The sequence below is a fragment of the Nerophis lumbriciformis genome, linkage group LG10 (genome assembly GCF_033978685.3).
Source record: "Nerophis lumbriciformis linkage group LG10, RoL_Nlum_v2.1, whole genome shotgun sequence".
In the NCBI taxonomy this organism is placed as follows: domain Eukaryota; kingdom Metazoa; phylum Chordata; class Actinopteri; order Syngnathiformes; family Syngnathidae; genus Nerophis; species Nerophis lumbriciformis.
Window position 1 is genome coordinate 20,091,634 of NC_084557.2, and position 19,914 is coordinate 20,111,547.

Below are 19,914 nucleotides of genomic sequence, written 5' to 3' on the forward strand. Positions count from 1 at the left end.
TGCGCAAAGCACCATGGGTAATGTAGTCCTTGAATGACGCAACAAGCATTTTCTCAAGAAAATCATTTTAATTTGTTGTCAGTCTAACATGTTTCAATCTACACTTTATTTATGATCACATCTGCAGAAACTGTTTTTTCCCCAAAAAAACTTGGTGTCTTACTCGTGAAAACAAGCCTTTTTAAAGTGCTTTTTGATGTATTATACAAGATAATGACAATTTATTATCAATCAGGTTTAATTTCATATCTAAGGGGGAAATTAATTCATTCATTGACGAGCCAAGTCTTGCCGTGTGCAAAGCATCATGGGTAATGTAGTCATCAGAGGTGGGACCAAGTCATTGTTTTGCAAGTCACAAGTGAGATAGGCTCCAGCGCCCCCGCGACCCCAAAGGGAATAAGCGGTAGAAAATGGATGGATGGAAGTAAGTCTCAAGTCTTTGCCCTCAAGTCCGAGTCAAGTCCCGAGTCAAGACAGGCAAGCCCCGAGTCAAGTCCAAAGTCAAGACTGGAAAGTCTCAAGTCAAGTCCTAAGTCCTGCATTTTGAGTTTCGAGTCCTTTCAAGTCCTTTTAACCACAGACTAATATATTAACACAGATTGTGTATGCTATTCAAACGCTGTATTTATTTATTAAAACAAGTGCATTTTAAATTGCAGGAAAGAAAATTGTGCTGACATTGCACTTTATAATAGCACTATTAACCAGTCATTTTAAACATTAACTCATTCCTTTACAGAACAAACACATTGAAAAATAAAGTGCAAATGTACTTATTTGTACAAAAGTGTTAACATTGAAAAAACATGACATATACGTGAACATAACAAAAAAGTTGTACTTTTTATATGTCAGGGCCCTATGCTGCATTGCATTTGCAAAAGACCAAATTAGCCAAGAGTCTGTCAGTCATTTGTGCACGATGGGGGCGTAGTATGATGCCACCATGGCTGAAAACTCGCTCCACTGGAGCACTGGAGGCAGGCACTGCCAAGACTCTCATGGCCACTCGGAACAGTGAAGGAAGAGTCTTCATGTTCAATGCCCAGAACAAAAGGGGGGAGAGAGTTGTTTTGGGTTGGTGCACTACTTGTAAGTGTATCTTGTGTTTGTTATGTTGATTTAATTAAAAAAAAAAAAAAAAAAAAATTATTTCTTGTGCGGCCCGATACCAATCGATCCACGGACCAGTACCGGGCCGCGGCCTGGTGGTTGGGGACCACTGAGGTAAACAACCAACAGTATGTCAGAAAGCTAGCTAAAACGGTACACATATTCATAATATAGTATACATTTTAACTGACCTTTATTTTACTATTTTTGTCTTTTTTTAGGTGGCTAAAATACGCGGTGCTGCTGACCGCCGTCTAACGTTACGTGTGATATATTGACTAACGTAACCCTGCTTGAAAAAAATCACTGAACAAAAAGTATGAATAAGGTAGTGAACTGCAACAGATTCCCGTGTTTGCAATAACGTTATAACGTTAGCAGTGAGTTTACAGCCTCACTGATTTAACTACACAGCAAATAAAAGTCACGTTACTTAGCCAATAAACGTTATCTTACATTCAAAACTTACCGTTCTTTGTGCAACTTCAAATGCCGGACGAAGTTGGAAGTTGTTGCCTCTCCATCAGTAATTTTCGAACCGCATGTGTTGCATACTGCAAACCGTTTTGTGTTGACCACCTCGTAATTTTTATACCCAAACAAAATTATTTTAGGTATCATTTTTTTGTTCACTGGCGTGTGGTTTGGACATGTCTTCTTCGTTGGTTGTCCTGCAATTTGATTGGATGAATGCTGTGTGATGAAAACAAAGTAGATCTAATTTGATTGGCTGTTGTACTGAGACCACACCAGCTGACACACGCAACGCTGATAGACAAGTACACAATGAAAAATACGGAGCGCTCCCGAATAACTTTTTCATCTTTGGGTTTTGGGGAAAGTAGCAAGTCATGTCAAGTCATGTCAATTCAAAAGGCTCAAGTCCAAGTGAAGTCACAAGTCATTGATGTTAAAGTCTAAGTCGAGTTGCAAGTCTTTTTACATTTTGTCAAGTCGAGTCTAAAGTCATCAAATTCATGACTCGAGTCTGACTCGAGTCCAAGTCATGTGACTCGAGTCCACACCTCTGGTAGTCATAGATCGACACAACAAGCATTTTCTCAAGAAAATCATTTTAATTTGTGTTCAGTCTAACATGTTACAATCTACACTCTATTTATGATCACATCTGCAGAAACTGTTTTTTTCCCTCAAAAAACTTAGTGTCTTACTCGTGCGTCAAGCCTTTTTAAAGTGCTTTTTGATGTATTATACAAGATAATGACAATGTATTATCAATCAGGCTTAATTGCAAATCTAAGGGGGTAATGAATTCATTCATTGACAAGCCAAGATATGAAAAACACTCTACACACAATAAATTGTTGATTCAGAACTCCCTATCCATTTGCGTACTCACTATAGTGTAAAGTGCTATTGTAGCCCTACTGGAACAGTACCTGAAAATACAAACAACAAATCAAACCCTCTATTCATTCTTCCATGATTTTGATGATTTGGTGAATGTTGTGAGGCTGATTTACACAGACACATTTAGGTTAGGTAACCATCAAAAATATTTGCTGCTTCCCACTACTTTCCCCTTTTTTTCCACTTCATATTGTATGACTCCTTTTAAAATGTCATCTAATGTACATTAACCTTCCTAGTAATGCCATTTAGGTCACTTGAAACTCAATGTCTAGGAAATTCCTCGATGTTGCATCAGAAAAAAAACGAAAACTTACCTTTGCCCTCAAACCTTCCCTATACAATATTTTGTCGTAAAGTTGACGCTTATTCTCTTCCTGCATTACAAAACGACATTCCATAATGGCGCGTGAAAAAAGTTGCATCAATCTCTGAATCCTTATTTGTGAAGAAAGAGCAATAACAAAGCCATGATACATTTGTATAGCTTAAACAATTCACAAACACATCATCATATACACTGCCTATGCATGTATGTAGCCTACTGTGACATACAGTACAGTACGATGTGGTAAGCGCAAACATTATTGCCACAACTATATTGTGATCTTTTGCATATTACTTGTGCAGATCTCAACGACTGTATTGCGTGAACTACCTCTCTACTGTAATAAAGGGACAAATCGTTATATGCATTTCACCATTTTTTTTTTTGAAAGACACATACAGTCAGATATGTGTTGAGAAGTGTTTGAAGAAAGTTCACCCTTATCACCATTCATCAGTAACTGTTTGACCCTTGCTCTGCAGCACCCTGTTGAATTTGATCACTGCTGGTTTCTTTAGAGGGCAATGAGTTGGTCACAGTCATCCTGAGATATGAATGTGACATAATTTCCGATGTTGATACTCTGGCCAACATTACCATGCTTCTCTTTGATCACATTAATAGTCCATTTTAATTCTGCTCACTGCTTTCCTAGTGTGACTTCATGATAGTACAGGTGCTTGTGAACAGAGAACTGTGGTGAGTAGAAACCATTCAAGGAGGAAATTGTGCATATTTTGCTTTAACATTCCCCTGCAGCTATGAGTTCCCCGGGTCGCCCTGCTAGCCTGTCTCTACGTTTTTTCTCATCCTCTTCTTCCTCGAATAGTGTATGGTGAATACTCAGCAGCTGGTGTGTCGGGGCTCTGGTGAGAGTCGGTGGCTGAGACCCAAGATTCTCAGCCTGCGTAATAGGCTCCCTTGGAGGAAGAGGAGGAGAGGGTTTGGGACTGAGGAGGTCCTCACTGGAGGGTGGGTTTGGGCTACCGCCATTTACAAATGTGCTGGTGGGCAGGGTCAACGTAGAAAAGGCAGCAGCAGTCGATTCTGGAGAGCAAACTTTAGTCTCTGGGAAAACAAGCATGAAATAACAGTTAGAGATGCTACCTCAGTCGAAGCAATTAAGTCCCATCTTAAAACTCATTTGTATACTCTAGCCTTTAAATAGACCCCCCTTTTAGACCTGTTGATCTGCCGTCTCTTTTCTCCCCTGCCACGAAGGAGAGGGGGGAGGAGCACAGATTAGGTGACCACAGATGACGCGCTAGCTATTCAAAGTCGGGACCCGAGATGGACCACTCATCTGTGCATCAGTTGAGGACGTCTCTGCGTTGATGAATTGTCTCCACCCAAGACGATCTCTGGCTGGCCCCACTATGGACTGAACTCTCACACTAGGATCTAGATCCACTCGACGCCCATTGCACCGGTCGCCCAGGGGGCATCTGCGGTCCCCTCCAAGGTTTCTCATTGTAATCCCATTGGGTTGAGTTTTTTCTTGCCCTGATGTGGTATCTGAGCCGAGGATGTCGTTGTGGCTTGTGCAGCCCTTTGAGACACTTGTGATTAAGGGCTATATAAATAAACTTTGATTGACTTTGGATATCAACTGAGCAACAAAGAGCGCTCATGACTCACATGAAGGTAACAAATTGGCCAGCAGATTAAAAAAAATGTCTTAATGATCAAGGAAAAAGTTGCAAATTATTATCAAATGTGATTGTAAGCATTTTTGTGAGCAAGTTTTTCATCATGACTTATGGCTCTTTGATTGGTCCAGGATCATTATTTTCAGTGATGTTGAGTTGACCTGGAAATATTTCCATGATGCATTATGTATCAATATTATAAACAAACATGCTCCTCTGTGTAAATTCAGAGTGAAAGGTAAAAATAGTCCTTGTTTTTTTATCTTAAACTGTCCAGTCTGCTGAAAGAAAGGGATACTGCGTGGGCCAAGGCAAGAAATACCAAATAAGAGGCTATCTGGGTGTTTTTTAGGCAGCTCAGAGATCACTTTACTTCTTTTGTCAATAGGTCAACCTCTGAGTTTTATCTTGCGCAAACCACCGGTAGCTTAAATAATCCCAAGAAAATTTTGGAAAGTCATAAAAACGTCTTATGGAAATAAAACCTCAAATGAGATGCCAACTAGTATTGTGAAAGACTCATGCAGTCTAACTGACAAATCAGCCATACTTAATTGTTTTAATGAACATTTTATTTCTTCAGGGTCTTTATTTGACTCCTTATCTCCACATCCAAATCAGCCGAATGTTCAGAAGGTTTGCATGTCACCATCTCTTCACACTTCTGTGGCTCATATAGTACATTTAGTTTTACTCCTCAAAGAAGCCTTAATACTAGCGGATCCTGGTAAATCTGCATGTCCTGACAAACTTGAGCCCTTCTATTTAAAGTCAGCCGTTGATTTTATTGCAGAACCTCGTACGCATATTTTTTAATCATTCCTTGTTCAGTAATGAGATTCCTAACATATAGAAATCGGCTTATGTGTTAGCTTATTTGAAAGAAGGCAATCCCACAGCTGTTAACAACTATAGACCCATCTCCAAGTTATGCACCATAGCTAAAGTTCTTTAAACAATTGTTAAGGAGCAACTTAAAGAAATCTTAGACACTTATGGTCTGCTTTCTCAGCATCAATCAGGTTTTAGAAAGATACATAGCCCCATAACCGCTGCTACCAAAGTTGCGAATGACATTATTAAGGCATTGGATTGCAAACAATATTGTGCAGCTCTATTTATCGACCTGTCAAAAGCCTTTGATGCGGTCGACCACATAATTCTGGCAAACAGACTGCATAGGATTGGCCTATCTCAGCTTGCTGTAAAGTGGTTGGACAGACCCAATGCGTCCAATTTGCTGGGTCTTCATCGTCTTCAATCCCTGTATTGAAGGGTGTACCTCAAGGTTCCTTATTAGGTCAGTTGTTGTTTTCCATCTATGTTAATAAACTCCGTGATAATGTGTTGGATGCTGCATTCCATTTTTATGCAGATGACACAGTCATATATTGTTCATCCCCCGCAAACCTTTTAGCCCCGGCAGTCTGAATTTGATGTTGTTTAGTCCCAGCTGATTCAGCTGAGAGCAGTGCTAAATGCAGAGAGATCTAAGGTAATGTTATTCTTCAATGACCAACAACTACCATTGAACATTCCAAAAATATCAACTGCTCATAGGGTTGAACTCGAAATGGTCATGTTGTTTAAGTGCTTGGTGATTGTTATTGATGAGATCTTGTCCTTTAAATCTCACATAAAAAACTTGTTGATGAACTTAAAAACTAAAGTTTTTATTTTTATTTTTTTAGAAAAAAGTCCTGTTTTTCCCTACAAGTTAGAAAAACGCTTGATTATGACCACTTTCATGCCTTTGCTAGATTATGGAAACTTGATTTTTATGAATGCACCCAACAGTTATTTGAAAAAACTGTAACTACTGTATATCACTGCGCCTTATGTTTTATTACTGGTTGTGGCAACCTTGTCCACCATTGCAAACTGTCCATCTAAATCACTTCTTGGTCTGGTGCCCCTTTTATGTGTGTTCTTGTATGTATAGAGACTCCAGTCACTACAGCTCAAGGTCACATGTCATCCTTAGCATGTTTGTTCCTAGAGCCAACACAAATCCTGGGAAAAAAGCTTTTAGATTTGCTGCTCCCTGGCCATGGAATGACTTGCAAAAAAATCTGAGATTGCCTGAGCTGATCTCTATAGGGGAATCTCAGGCCATTTTAAAGGATCGAGAAACTGTTTCTGTTGGTCTATGAATGTTCTCATTCATCCAGGTCATTGTCATCTCAGGGCATTCAATCGATTGCAACTGGACTGTTTGGTTTGTCTCAGGGCATTCAATCGAACGTCTTCTAAGACAAACCAAACAGTCCAATCATGATCAATTGAATGCTTTGAGGTGTATATATTGGGGATTGTACTAGTTTTTAAATAGTTTTTACTTAAACAGCAAGCACATGTTATATTTTTTGACCTATCACATGTTTTTATGTTAATATTTCATTTATTTGTGGTTGTAACTGTGGTGTGTGGCTGCTGCTGTTTTTCTTGTTATTTGTATTTCTGTAACTTTTCACCCCTAAAAAAGAGTTTTTAATCTCAATGAGTTTTTACCTGGTCAAGTAAGAACAAGGTTAATGGTTGTAACTGCGATTGTCCAGTTCACCAACATTTGGCAGAACAACACACAACACATGGGAGCCTAGTTCTAACTTACAATAATTACCCAAAATGTGGCAAAGCATTTCCACGTTGTGGCCGTGTTGTAGTGGCCGGGTGACGGCCATAACAATGAAGCTTGGAGGATTCTCCGGGCCACCGGTGAATACTGTAGTCTACAGTAGAATGTACGCAAGGCTACCATATAGGGTAAAAGGAGTGTAAAGTTGACTATCCATCCATCCATTTTCTACCGCTTATTCCCTTTGGAGTCGCGGGGGGCGCTGGAGCCTATCTCAGCTACAATCGGGCGGAAGGCGGGGTACACCCTGGACAAGTCGCCACCTCATCGCAGGGCCAACACAGATAGACAGACAACATTCACACTCACATCCACACACTAGGGCCAATTTAGTGTTGCCAATCAACTTATCCCCAGGTGCATGTCTTTGGAGGTGGGAGGAAGCCGGAGTACCCGGAGGGAAACCCACGCAGTCACGGGGAGGACATGCAAACTCCACACAGAAAGATCCCGAGCCCGGGATTGAACCCAAGACTACTCAGGACCTTCGTATTGTGAGGCAGATGCACTAACCCCTCTGCCACCGTGAAGCCCCTAAAGTTGACTATATGGGTGTTATTTATTTAGAATGTCTAAAACAGTTTTTATGCTCTAACTGTAAAAATATTAGATTCATTAATAGGAACCCTACTTTGCGGGAATCCGTTTATCGTGGCCCCTTACTGCAATAAACAAGGAACGGATGTATATCTTATTTTGTGCAGGGTCACAGAGAAGCTGAAGCAGGCTTTCCACCAAATTGTATAGTTCTAGTTAATTTGTCATTTGCCATTCAGCCCTGTAAATCCTGCTTAGGGTTGTGTTTCAACCACATGGTAATTAAACGAATTGGCCCTAGTGTGTGAATGTGAGTGTGAATTGTTGTCTGTCTATCTGTGTTGGCCCTGTGATGAGATGGCGACTTGTCCAGGGTGTACACCGCCTTCCGTCCGATTGTAGCTGAGATAGGCTCCAGCGCCCCCCGCGACCCCAAAAGGGAATAAGCGGTAGAAAATGTATGGATGGGCTTCATAAATTCTGTGATTTCCTAGCGGCAGGTTGGTGTAAGCCCTCTGCACACGAAATTTTAGAAACGCACATTTTCCCCACTGCGGTGATAAAAAAAATAAAATCCATCAACACCATAACGTCCTACTTATGTGCTGTGGTTAAATAAGGTTTAAATGATTGAAAACTTGCCCCATGTTTCTTGTAACACAAGCTTACCTGTCCGTATATAAACACTGAAGCCGAAGTTTACATTTTTTTAAATAACCAAGACGTACCAAGCCCACCATATTGTACTACAGCAAACAACACCTCAACGAAAGGGTGCTGAAAAGATACACAGTAGTCACATATATGGCGATCTTTTACAATGGAAACACAAAATAATGGGTTGGACTGAACCAAAACATACTATTACTACTCCTACTACAAAAAAATACTGCTCGTGTCGGTTTTAAGGATACTTCTCACATTAATAAGATGTCAGCATATGGTAAAACAAGTTCATAGCTTCTGATACACTTGAATACAATCATTTGTTTGAAAATAAATTCTGAGTCAAACAAGGTAACATAGGCTTGCAGTAACTTACCTGTAATTGCACCAGAAACGTGAACAATAGTGTGTGTGCCTTCAAGGTATACTGCATCCATGTTGTGCTCTGATGGCAGAGGGTTTGTTGTTGTGGTCTCCACCTTGGGTTTACGAATGGTCAGCATGTATGGGTGAACATCCAGAGAAAAGTTCCTTGCGTGCTTTTTCTCTATTCCGCTTATATCTACAATCGGAAATGAATACGTTGATTAGATCACAATATTGCCCCTCTCATACATTTCTCTGAATTTTCATGAGTCACTCAGTTCTACAGATAAGCTAAGCCTATGTGACTCTCTCAGCTGCACTATGATAGAGGCTATCAATCTTCTGAAGGAGGGAACCAAATCTCATAGTGAGAAGCACAGAGAGAGGGAACTCACCGCCCAAATAAACCGAAGTACTGTGCATAATTCCAAGATAGTGCTTATCATAGGACAAAGGCACGACATATAGGTTTATACCTTTTGTTGCAGGATGCTGTGTGCTCTTGCTATCCTGAAGGGGTGCAATAAAGCTGTCTGCTACAGTCTTTCTCCGGAGTGGTTTAGGTTTTTCAGGCTTGGCATTATTCTCCAAACGATTCAGAGTAAGAGGTTCCTTTTCAGGAGTGGGAACAGGTCAAAACACCATTAACAATAATCAACATGTCGTAATATTTTTTTAAAAACATTTAATGGATGCCCTGTTTGTGGTCGACTTTCATTTGTTGACATGAACTATTGTACACAAGTTATGGTGAATACAGTGGAACCCGTATCAAGTCAACATACGTCAGATTAGCTAAATCATGTTCACATAAATATTTGTCAAATAAACCATCCATCCATCCATTTTCTACCGCTTATTCCCTTTGGGGTCGCGGGGGGTGCTGGAGCCTATCTCAGCTACAATCGGGCAGAAGGCGGTGTACACCCTGGACAAGTCGGTATTTACTTTTCCCAGCGACACAAGGAAAATGAGCATTAACAAAGGTTTTTCTAACCTATGGTATCATATTCATCTATTTATGTGGGTGCATTTTGTTAGTTGCGAAAAAATATTCGAAGAAGTCTACTGCAAAAGAAAAAAGTACCTTTGGTCCAATGCTGAAACTTTAGAGGTAAGACGCAGGCCCTAGGAAATGATACCGGTACCTGTTTCCAGTAATTTTATGTGTGTTAATAAATCTTAATTGTTTAACAATAAAATATTATTTTTAATGTGAGCTGATTATGGTAACTGTGCTTTCCAATTGTTATTTATTATTTTCTTATTACATTTACGAGTCACATTTGCAAGTATTGCATAGGAGACTTTGCATGCAGTTGCAATTCCAAGACATTAGATAGTAGTAGTATTTGCCTAGTTAGAAAATGGTCTTTGCCATGAAGCTGAATGTGCCAGTATAGTCTTATGTTGAGCCTAACAAAATGTTTACACTGTGAGTTTTGTACTTATTACACAATTGCTGTTTGATTATAGTGTCTTCATCTGATTTGTAGTTTTCATTACCAAATTATTAGTCTTAAAATCACCATGTAAAATCCCTAAAGTTAATCAGCAACTTGACCAAGGCAAAGCTTATGTAAATTAGCATGAAGCAAGCACATTTTGAAAAGTAGGGCCTTACTGTACTTTTAAGCGCCTTTTTGCTTTGTTGCCATGGGAAATTTCTAAATTTTGCCTACAGGCAGGGTGGCTAAGTCCACTCTGAATTCTGCTTAAGTGTTTCAGCCAGTCTGCGATGAGATGGCGACTTGTTCAGGGTGTACCCCGCCTTCCGCCCGAATGCAGCTGAAATAGGCTCCAGCAACCCCCATGACCCCGAAAGGGACAAGCGGTAGAAAATGGATGGATGGATGGATGTTTCAGCCTGTCTTAAGTTTGCAACCGGACGTGATGTCACGACCAACAAAGATATTGAAATATGTCACCCTTTTATTTTTCGCGAATCGATACCCGGTACTACTGACAACATTTGGTCAGTGGCCTATAAAAATACTGAATTCCGCACACATCCCTAAACACATGTCGACATAAACTGACCCATTTGAATGGAAATGACCCTTTTTGGGTTTCAAATTAAATTTTGAGCAAGGCATTGAACCACGGCACTGCATTGTCAACACCGACTCAAGCGGCCACTTGTTAGTGATAAGATGAACGCAATAGACCACGACTTGGTCGTCATAGACAGGTTGTCGACTTTATTAAATTCTACTGTGTAATTGCGTTTCTCAAGAACATTTGAGTCCTTACTTACCTTGAATGATTGTGGAAGAGGATTGGAGGATGGGATCCATTTAATCTTCTTGCGTGGTCGTTTGATGACCAGTGGCTCTGAAGCGATCTCGCCCACTCCAAGATCTGAGGGATCCATGTTGGGATCCAATGTTTGGATTCCCGAGTCCCTTACAGTCGGTGTTGCATCATGGTTGGACTGTGCCAGCGCAGCCAACAGCTGCCGGACCACATTATCATACATGAGGTCACTCTCGTTGGTGATGAAGTCCAGCCTGTTGAGAGACTTGATGTGGTCCCTGTTCTCGTTGCAGAACATGGCCAGGATATTGATGTCACAGAACTGAGACTTCTGCCAACGCCGCCGTGTTTTGATACCTACTTTGTGAAGTTTGTCAAATACAAAGTTAGATTTACGCACCACAAACAAATGCAGCAGATTAAGCAGGATAATGAGGTTCATAGTGCAGAGTAGCGCCAGGTCAACTGCCGCCATGATTCTTTGCAGCTGCACAGCCGGCAGCTTGCAGTTTACCCGTAGTTTAAGCTCTGGATAGCTGCTAATGTCTGGGAGCTCGCCTAGGGAACAGGTAAACTCATTCTGCCTTTGTCGGGCATAGTAGGTGCTCAGGTAGGAAATGGGGATAGAGCTGAGGCAGATTATAGCCAAGTGACGTGCCAAGTAAATCTTAGCCAAAAAGTTGCTTTCGCCTCGTCTTTCTAAATACTTCTCAAAGAGATTTTGCTCGGGACTCTTCTCCTTCTCAGCATTCTCTATGATCTCTCGCCTCTCTCGCTCAGTGATGCCAGGTCCTTTGGATTGGATCTGCTTCTCAATCTTGGGGGCGCGGCCCTCAGCAGCTCGGTGATAGCAGTTATCAATCTCTTGAAGCAGGAAATTAAGTTCCGACGTAAGCCGAGTCGAGGCCAGAAACTCCCAGCCCAGAGCCGGGATGTACATGATGCCGGCGAAGGCCAACAGGGCGTAGGGCAAGAACTTGTGCTCAAACAGTGAAGGACAGAGGTGAGAGTCCGCACCAAGTCTTGCATCACGCAGCTCTGTCCAGCAGTAGCCTCTCGCATACAGGGCCTGGTCTCGGGTGAAGTTGTGGGGTGTGTAACAGTATATGGACTCCTCTGGAGAATGAAGAAGAAAAAAAGTGTTACTTTAAAATGTGTTTAGAGATCAAATAATTATTTGCCTACTATAATAAGAGTTGGGCATCGCTTGGATTTGGGCGATTCTGATTCAGATCAGGTTCAGATTCAGGTTCTTTTAGGGGCATGGTAAACATTTTTATTAATTTATCACGGGCTATTTTTAAGCAGTATATAAATATCAGGGCAGCACGGTGGAACAGGGGTTAGTGCATGTGCCTCACAATACGAAGGTCCCGAGTAGCCCTGAGTTCAATCCTGGGCTCGGGATCTTTCTGTGTGGAGTTTGCATGTTCTCCCCGTGACTGCGTGGGTTCCCTCCGGGTACTACGGCTTCCTCCCACCTCCAAAGACATGCACCTGGGGATAGGTTGATTGGCAACACTAAATTGGCCCTAGTGTGTGAATGTTGTCTATCTGTGTTGGCCCTGCAAAGAGGTGGCGACTTGTCCAGGGTGTACACCGCCTGGGAGGGGGTTAGGTTTGGTTGTTATCATCAGTCATCGACAATTGAGAACAGAGAAATGGATATTGAAACAGTGTAGGTCTGACTTGGTAGGATATGTACAGCAAGTAGTGGACATATAGAGAAGTTGGGAAAGGTGGCAATAAATACTGATAAAGTTGAGGAATGCTCATCAAACACTTATTTGGAACATCCCACAGGTGAACAGGCGAATTGGTAACAGGTGGGTGCCATGATTGGGTATAAAAGTAGATTCCATGAAATGCTCAGTCATTCATAAACAAGGATGGGGCGAGGGTCACCACTTTGTCAACAAATGCGTGAGCAAATTGTTGAACAGTTTAAGAAAAACCTTTCTCAACCAGCTATTGCAAGGAATTTAGGGATTTCACCATCTACGGTCCGTAATATCATCAAAGGGTTCAGAGAATCTGGAGAAACCACTGCACGTAAACAGCTAAGCCCGTGACCTTTGATCCCTCAGGTTGTACTGCATCAACAAGCGACATCAGTATGTAAATGATATCACCACATGGGCTCAGGAACACTTCAGAAACCCACTGTCAGTAACTACAGTTGGTCGCTACATCTGTAAGTACAAGTTAAAACTCTCCTATGCAAGGCGAAAACCGTTTATCAACAACACCCAGAAACGCCGTCGGCTTCGCTGGGCCTGAGCTCATCTAAGATGGACTGATACAAAGTGGAAAAGTGTTCTGTGGTCTGACGAGTCCACATTTCAAATTGTTTTTGGAAACTGTGGACGTCGTGTCCTCCGGACCAAAGAGGAAAAGAACCATCCGGATTGCTATAGGCGCAAAGTGTAAAAGCCAGCATCTGTGATGGTATGGGGGTGTATTAGTGCCCAAGACATGGGTAACTTACACATCTGTGAAGGCACCATTAATGCTGAAAGGTACATACAGGTTTTGGAGAAACATATGTTGCCATCCAAGCAACGTTACCATGGACGCCCCTGCTTATCTCAGCAAGACAATGCCAAGCCACGTGTTACATCAACGTGGCTTCATAGTAAAAGAGTGCAGGTACTAGACTGGCCTGCCTGTAGTCCAGACCTGTCTCCCATTGAAAATGTGTGGCGCATTATGAAGCGTAAAGTACCACAACAAAGACCCCGGACTGTTGAACAACTTAAGCTGTACATCAAGCAAGAATGGGAAATAATTCCACCTGAGAAGCTTAAAAAATGTGTCTCCTCAGTTCCCAAACGTTTACTGAGTGTTGTTAAAAGGAAAGGCCATGTAACACAGTGGTGAACATGAGAGGTTGCTTCTTTTTCTCCCCCTCCATTTTTCTGCATTCTTTCGTATCTCAAGTTATCATTACGTATATGTATTGTTGCATTTGAACAACTGTATTGTTGATAATAAAGGTAAATTATTGGTATTGTTCATTTTCAATAGTGCTATTTCTATTGGTATTTGTATTGCTCCATTTGTAGTGTAATAATGCTCATTGTCATTTCTGTATTATTTTTTATTTTCGCTAACTGCTTATTTGCTATCACTTTTACCATCATATTTGTACATGTCGTATTTGCTGATGTTGCTATATTGTTATTGTTGTGTTTGCTGTTGTTGTTTTTGTCTCTCTGTCTAATCCCCCTCTTGTCCCCACAATTTCCCCCTCTGTCTTCTTTTTTCTCTCTTTCTATCCCCTCCTGCTCCGGCCCGGCTGCACCAAATGATAATATAAATACATTTAATAAAGTCAAATACAAATAAAGCAACAAGAGAAGTATACTACACTTCTCTTTTGTAAAGTAAATCTGAACAGCCGATATGGGCATCGACATCAACTATATGATTTGCCTGAGAAGCTGGACAGGACAAAAAAAAAAAAAGAAAAAAAAAAAAGAAAAAAAAAAAAAAAAAGGAAAGGCCATGTAACACAGTGGTGAACATGCCCTTTCCCAACTACTTTGGCACGTTTTGCAGCCATGAAATTCTAAGTTAATTATTATTTGCAAAAAAAAAAAAAAGTTTATGAGTTTCAACATCAAATATCTTGTCTTTGTAGTGCATTCAATTGAATATGGGTTGAAAAGGATTTGCAAATTATTGTATTCCGTTTATATTTACATTTAACACAATTTCCCAACTCATATGGAAACGGGGTTTGTATATACTACATATATTGTGTTCAAAGTGTTCAAACTTTTAATATGATGTACACTTTTGTCGATGAAGGAACCCGTTATTCATGTTTGCATTGTTTCTTATGGAGAAATTTGCTTTGATATACAAACTTTCTCCGTAATGAACCCGGTTTAAGAACTAATCAAATTTGTAAATCGAGGTTCCACTGTATTTGTGGGATGTCGTTGTGGCTTGTGCAGCCCTTTGAGACACGTGTGATTAAGGGCTTTATAAACAAACTTTGATTGATTGATTGATTGATTTGGGTAAATGTCGTAAATGTGCAGGTGCATTTATTCACAGAGCTCACCTGCAAAATTCCTGGTGAAGACAAGGGTGACCAGCAGGATGGGGATGATCACCGTACCTATGGTGACAACCCGATCGAAGGGCAGCTCCAGTTTAAGCTGCACCATCAGTGAGGCCAACGCGCCGCCTTTTTCATCTTGAGAAGAGCCCGGCAGGATGAGCTCCTTCAGTTTCTCACCAGCTAGTAGAGCAGTAGCCATGTCTAAGTTTTGGTCAAGGACGTTCTGCATCTGGGAAAGAAATGACACGCACTACGACCCTGTCTAGGCTGTAGGGGACGACCACACCCTTCCAAGTGCACTTAAAAACCACAGTCTGATAAACACCCACACAGAAAACCGTGGGCAACCGGAGCCTCTGTCGCCATAGATGGGAAATAAGCTGGTATTGCTTTGTTTTCTGCTTTACTCCAAAGCGTGACGATCTTGCAGTTCCATGTTAGAGACAGCACACATGATGTTCAAGAGCACATGCATCCTCTTCCTTCTCTTGCATCCAGCCGCCACTGCTTCAGTTCACACTGTGTAAGTGTGCTCTTAGTTTGGAATGTGTCCTTCAGATCCCCTGGGAGGTGACCAAGAGATGCTGAGAGCACCGCCTTCCTGAAAGACACAAGGGCATGGAACAGGCCTTTTTTTTATGTAAATGTCACATTGCAGCAAAAGTAGAAGTGAGCTAATAACCCCTTGCAAATGTCCACCGTTTTCTCTTTAGGAAATGTTGCTGTTTGTATCAAACGTCCTTTGCACTACAACTATGTGGCAAAGGAAAACTTCCATTATCTGGCCAGTGAGGTGTTAGAATAGACATCCTTAAAGGGGAACATTATCACCAGACCTATGAAAGTGTCAATATATACCTTGATGTTGCAGAAAAAAGACCATATATTTTTTGAACCGATTTCAGAACTCTAAATGGGTGAATTTTGGCGAATTAAACGCCTTTCTATTATTCGCTCTCGGGAAGCAATCCGCCATTTTCTCAAACACATTACAAACACCGAGTCAAATCAGCTCTGTTATTTTCCGTTTTTTCGACTGTTTTCCTTACTTTTGAGACATCATGCCTCGTCGGTGTGTTGTCGGAGGGTGTAACAACACGAACAGGGACGGATTCAAGTTGCACCAGTGGCCCAAAGATGCGAAAGTGGCAAGAAATTGGACGTTTGTTCCGTACACTTTACCGACGAAAGCTATGCTATGACAGAGATGGCATAGAAGAATATCGACCCTAGCTTCCCTGGCCTGCTGACATCAACTCCAAAACTGGACAGATCAGCTTTCAGGAAAAGAGAGCGGATGAGGGTATGTCTACAGAATATATTACTTGATGAAAACTGGGCTGTCTGCACTCTCAAAGTGCATGTTGTTGCCAAATGTATTTCATATGCTGTAAACCTAGTTCATAGTTGTTAGTTTCCTTTAATGCCAAACAAACACATACCAATCGTTGGTTAGAAGGCGATCGCCGAATTCGTCCTCGCTTTCTCCCGTGTCGCTGGCTGTCGTGTCGTTTTCGTCGGTTTCGCTTGCATACGGTTCAAACCGATATGGCTCAATAGCTTCAGTTTCTTCTTCAATTTCGTTTTCGCTACCTGCCTCCACACTACAACCATCCGTTTCAATACATGCGTAATCTGTTGTATCGCTTAAGCCGCTGAAATCCGAGTCTGAATCCGAGCTAATGTCGCTATACCCTGCTGTTCTATCCGTCATGTTTGTTTGTATTGGCATCACTGTGTGACGTCACAGGAAAATGGACGGGTGTATATAACGATGGTTAAAATCAGGCACTTTGAAGCTTTTTTTAGGGATATTGCGTGATGGGTAAAATTTTGAAAAAAACTTCGAAAAATAAAATAAGCCACTGGGAACTGATTTTTAATGGTTTTAACCCTTCTGAAATTGTGATAATGTTCCCCTTTAAAGGGCATTTATAATTTTCCAAGCCAAGAACCACAATCGATTTAGAAAAGTACAGCATGTGCAGTTTTGTATTTTAGAAGACAAGGTCTGGACTCCTCTTGGTCGTCTGTGAACGGATGACTCGACTGTTCCTGAGCTGTGTGCGTTCATGCATCCATGATGTTCATGCATTTTTGAAACTAGACTCTCTTAAAGGTTGTGTCCTTTGTGTGGACTTCCTTCTCTCGTGTTTTGTCCTTGTCTAAATGTATTCTCCTGCAAAATACGAGCACGTCTTTGTCTTTCAAACCCCATTTGTCTGCAAAGAACCATTAATGGCTGAGAGATGACGAACTTGGGACCTGCACAGAGGAAATTATAGCACTATCCCGTGCACAAAAACTTGATAAAGCGTTGCATCTACGGTCAGACGAGTGATAACTTTGTGTAATTTGAATTGAATTGGACGGCTTGGCACTTTAAAGCGCTGGCATCTGAAAGTCGCTTGGCGCAGGTCCAGCCGGACAGATGATGTCCCACAGTTGGATGATGCTTCTCATGTTGAGACAGGGAATCCCTCGATTCTTCTCTAATCACTTGGCACGCTTCTGGGTGTCCACTACAAGAAATAATTTCATTCCTAAGACTTTAATGACAATTGTCTTCATCCACTGAGACATTCTAATGTATGCAAGCTCTCAGGTTATTCAACAATGATTCCATATTAGTATGAAGATGGGGTCCATTTGGAAGAAACGCATGGCAGTGCGGCTGCAAAACATTAAAAGTGTATCATCTGGCAGTACGCGTGTGAGAGAGATCTGTTCCTTTGTGTTGGTGCGTGTGTGTGTGTGTGTGTGTGTGTGTGTGTGTGTGTGTGAGTGTTTGTACCAGTGGAGCTCCTCCCGCGCGCTCTCCAAAGATGCTCCGACACATGATGCTAACATTCACAAAACACATCCTTTCTCCAATGTGACTGATGAAGACAAAGCGTGCATGGATATAAAGAAGAAATTCACCCACCTTCTTGTCTGGAAGCATCTCCCCGGCAAACTGAGAGTTAATAATCTGCAGTGCGGACGAGCAGTTTACAGCATGTAGCCGCGCACACCGGTTTGTTCCGCCTTTACCCCCGCTCTAGAACCCTCCCTCCCCCCCTCTCATCCTCTCATCACTAGGGATGGGAGATACCGCCGCAAATACAAGGGCAATATTGCTGATGCCGATACTGCGTGATACCAGTACATTTTGTTAGAACATTTTTTAAACCCGTAATCCTTGTATATATATATATATATATATATATATATATATATATATATATATATATATATATATATATATATATATATATATATATATATATTTGATTTGATTTTTGATTTTTATTAAGGATCCCCATTAGCTGGTTGCCTCAACAACCCACTAGTCTTCCTGGGGTCCACAATTCAATACAATTACAAGTAAAAGCATATAATTATAACTACACAATGCAGAAAAAAAAAAAAAAGAAAAAAAAGTAAAAGCATTAATAAGAAAACAAGCAAACAATTTACAGTCACAGAATAATAATTAGCATATAAATATAACTACACAATATAAAACCAAACAAATCATCAACGAGCAGACTAATTTAAAAACTCAGATAAAATATTACTCTCTTTTTAAAAACCTGTTTACTTTCAATGCCGGTGAGAATTCGAGGCAGGTTATTCCAGAGCGATAAAGATCTATAAATAAAAGATTTCCGCAAAGCATTCTTCCTGGGACGAGGGAGTACAAAATGCCCCTCACTGGACACCCTGGTATTGTGATTATGTATAGTGCTACTGTGAACTATTTGGGCCATGAGAAAAACAGGAGTTTTACTACTGGTCACTGATTTGAACAATATTAGAGTATTAGCTGACAACCTGTTCTGCACTGTTAGCCAGGAAAGACAAGCATGCATTTGGTTCACATTGGTTCTTAGTGAACAACCAAGAACCAGTCTTGCTGCCCTATTCTGGACAATCTGGAGCTTACTGATCTCACCACTTGCAGCAGACGCCCAAACTGTAGAACAATAGTCAAGATGACACATGACTAAACTCTTAACAATTTGACAAAGAAGAGGTGGATCAACAAAAGCAGCACATTTCCTGGAAACACCAACAGCCCTTCCCATCTTTGTAACTATATCACTGATATGATTTGACCAGGATAGAGTGCAGTCCAGCATCACACCAAGGAGCTTGGCACTTCTGACCTGTTGAACTGTTGAGATACCTAGCCTCAGATCCAACTTTGTGTCACAAGATAACCCTTGCCTAGTTTTTGAGATGTTTAGGACACGTCTGTTACATACTGTCCAGTCATGCACAGCTTTTAGTTCCTCACTCAATACTACATTAAGTACACTGCATGATGGTGCAGCATAATATAAGGTTGCATCATCAGCATAAAGAACCAATCTTGCACGCCCGGTAGCCCAAGGTAAATCATTGGTGAATATAGAAAAAAGTAAAGGCAACTTCCCTGTGGAACACCACAATCCAAACTTCTGCTATTAGACAAGCTGCCATTAAGATACACCTGTTGTGATCTTGAGGACCAATAACTCTGTATCCACGTTAAAGCCGAAGTATTAAAACCATAACATTTAAGTTTCTCTATTAAAAGAGAGTGGTCAATCACGTCAAATGCAGCACTAAAATCTAACAGCACAACTCCACCCAACATAGAATTATCTATATATATATATATATATATATATATATATATATATACATACACTATATTGCCAAAAGTATTTGGCGAGCCATCCAAATGATGAGAATCAGGTGTCCTAATCACTTGGCCCGGCCACAGGTGTATAAAATCAAGCACTTAGGCATGGAGACTGTTTCTACAAACATTTGTGAAAGAATGGGCCTCTCTCAGGAGCTCAGTGATTTCCAGCGTGGGACTGTCATAGGATGCCACCTGTGCAACAAATCCAGTCGTGAAATTTCCTCGCTCCTAAATATTCCA

The 19,914-nt window shown here is 41.1% G+C and overlaps 1 protein-coding gene across 2 annotated transcripts; it reads right to left on the reverse strand.

The window, feature by feature from the left end:
* Window positions 1–2,186: 2,186 nt before the first annotated feature.
* On the reverse strand, window positions 2,187–18,026 carry panx2 (pannexin 2). Of its 2 annotated transcripts, none has more exons than XM_061970098.1 (6): window positions 17,926–18,026; window positions 15,000–15,600; window positions 10,929–12,043; window positions 9,148–9,283; window positions 8,682–8,867; window positions 2,187–3,883 (listed from the first exon to the last, which is right to left on the reverse strand). In XM_061970098.1, exons 2-6 carry the CDS (start codon window positions 15,226–15,228, stop codon window positions 3,558–3,560), a joined length of 1,992 nt encoding a protein of 663 aa, XP_061826082.1. In that variant the 5' UTR covers window positions 15,229–15,600; window positions 17,926–18,026; the 3' UTR covers window positions 2,187–3,557. The 2 variants fall into 2 exon arrangements, with proteins under 2 accessions (XP_061826082.1, XP_061826083.1); XM_061970099.1 differs by having other exon boundaries at window positions 15,000–15,596; window positions 17,926–17,986.
* Window positions 18,027–19,914: the final 1,888 nt, after the last annotated feature.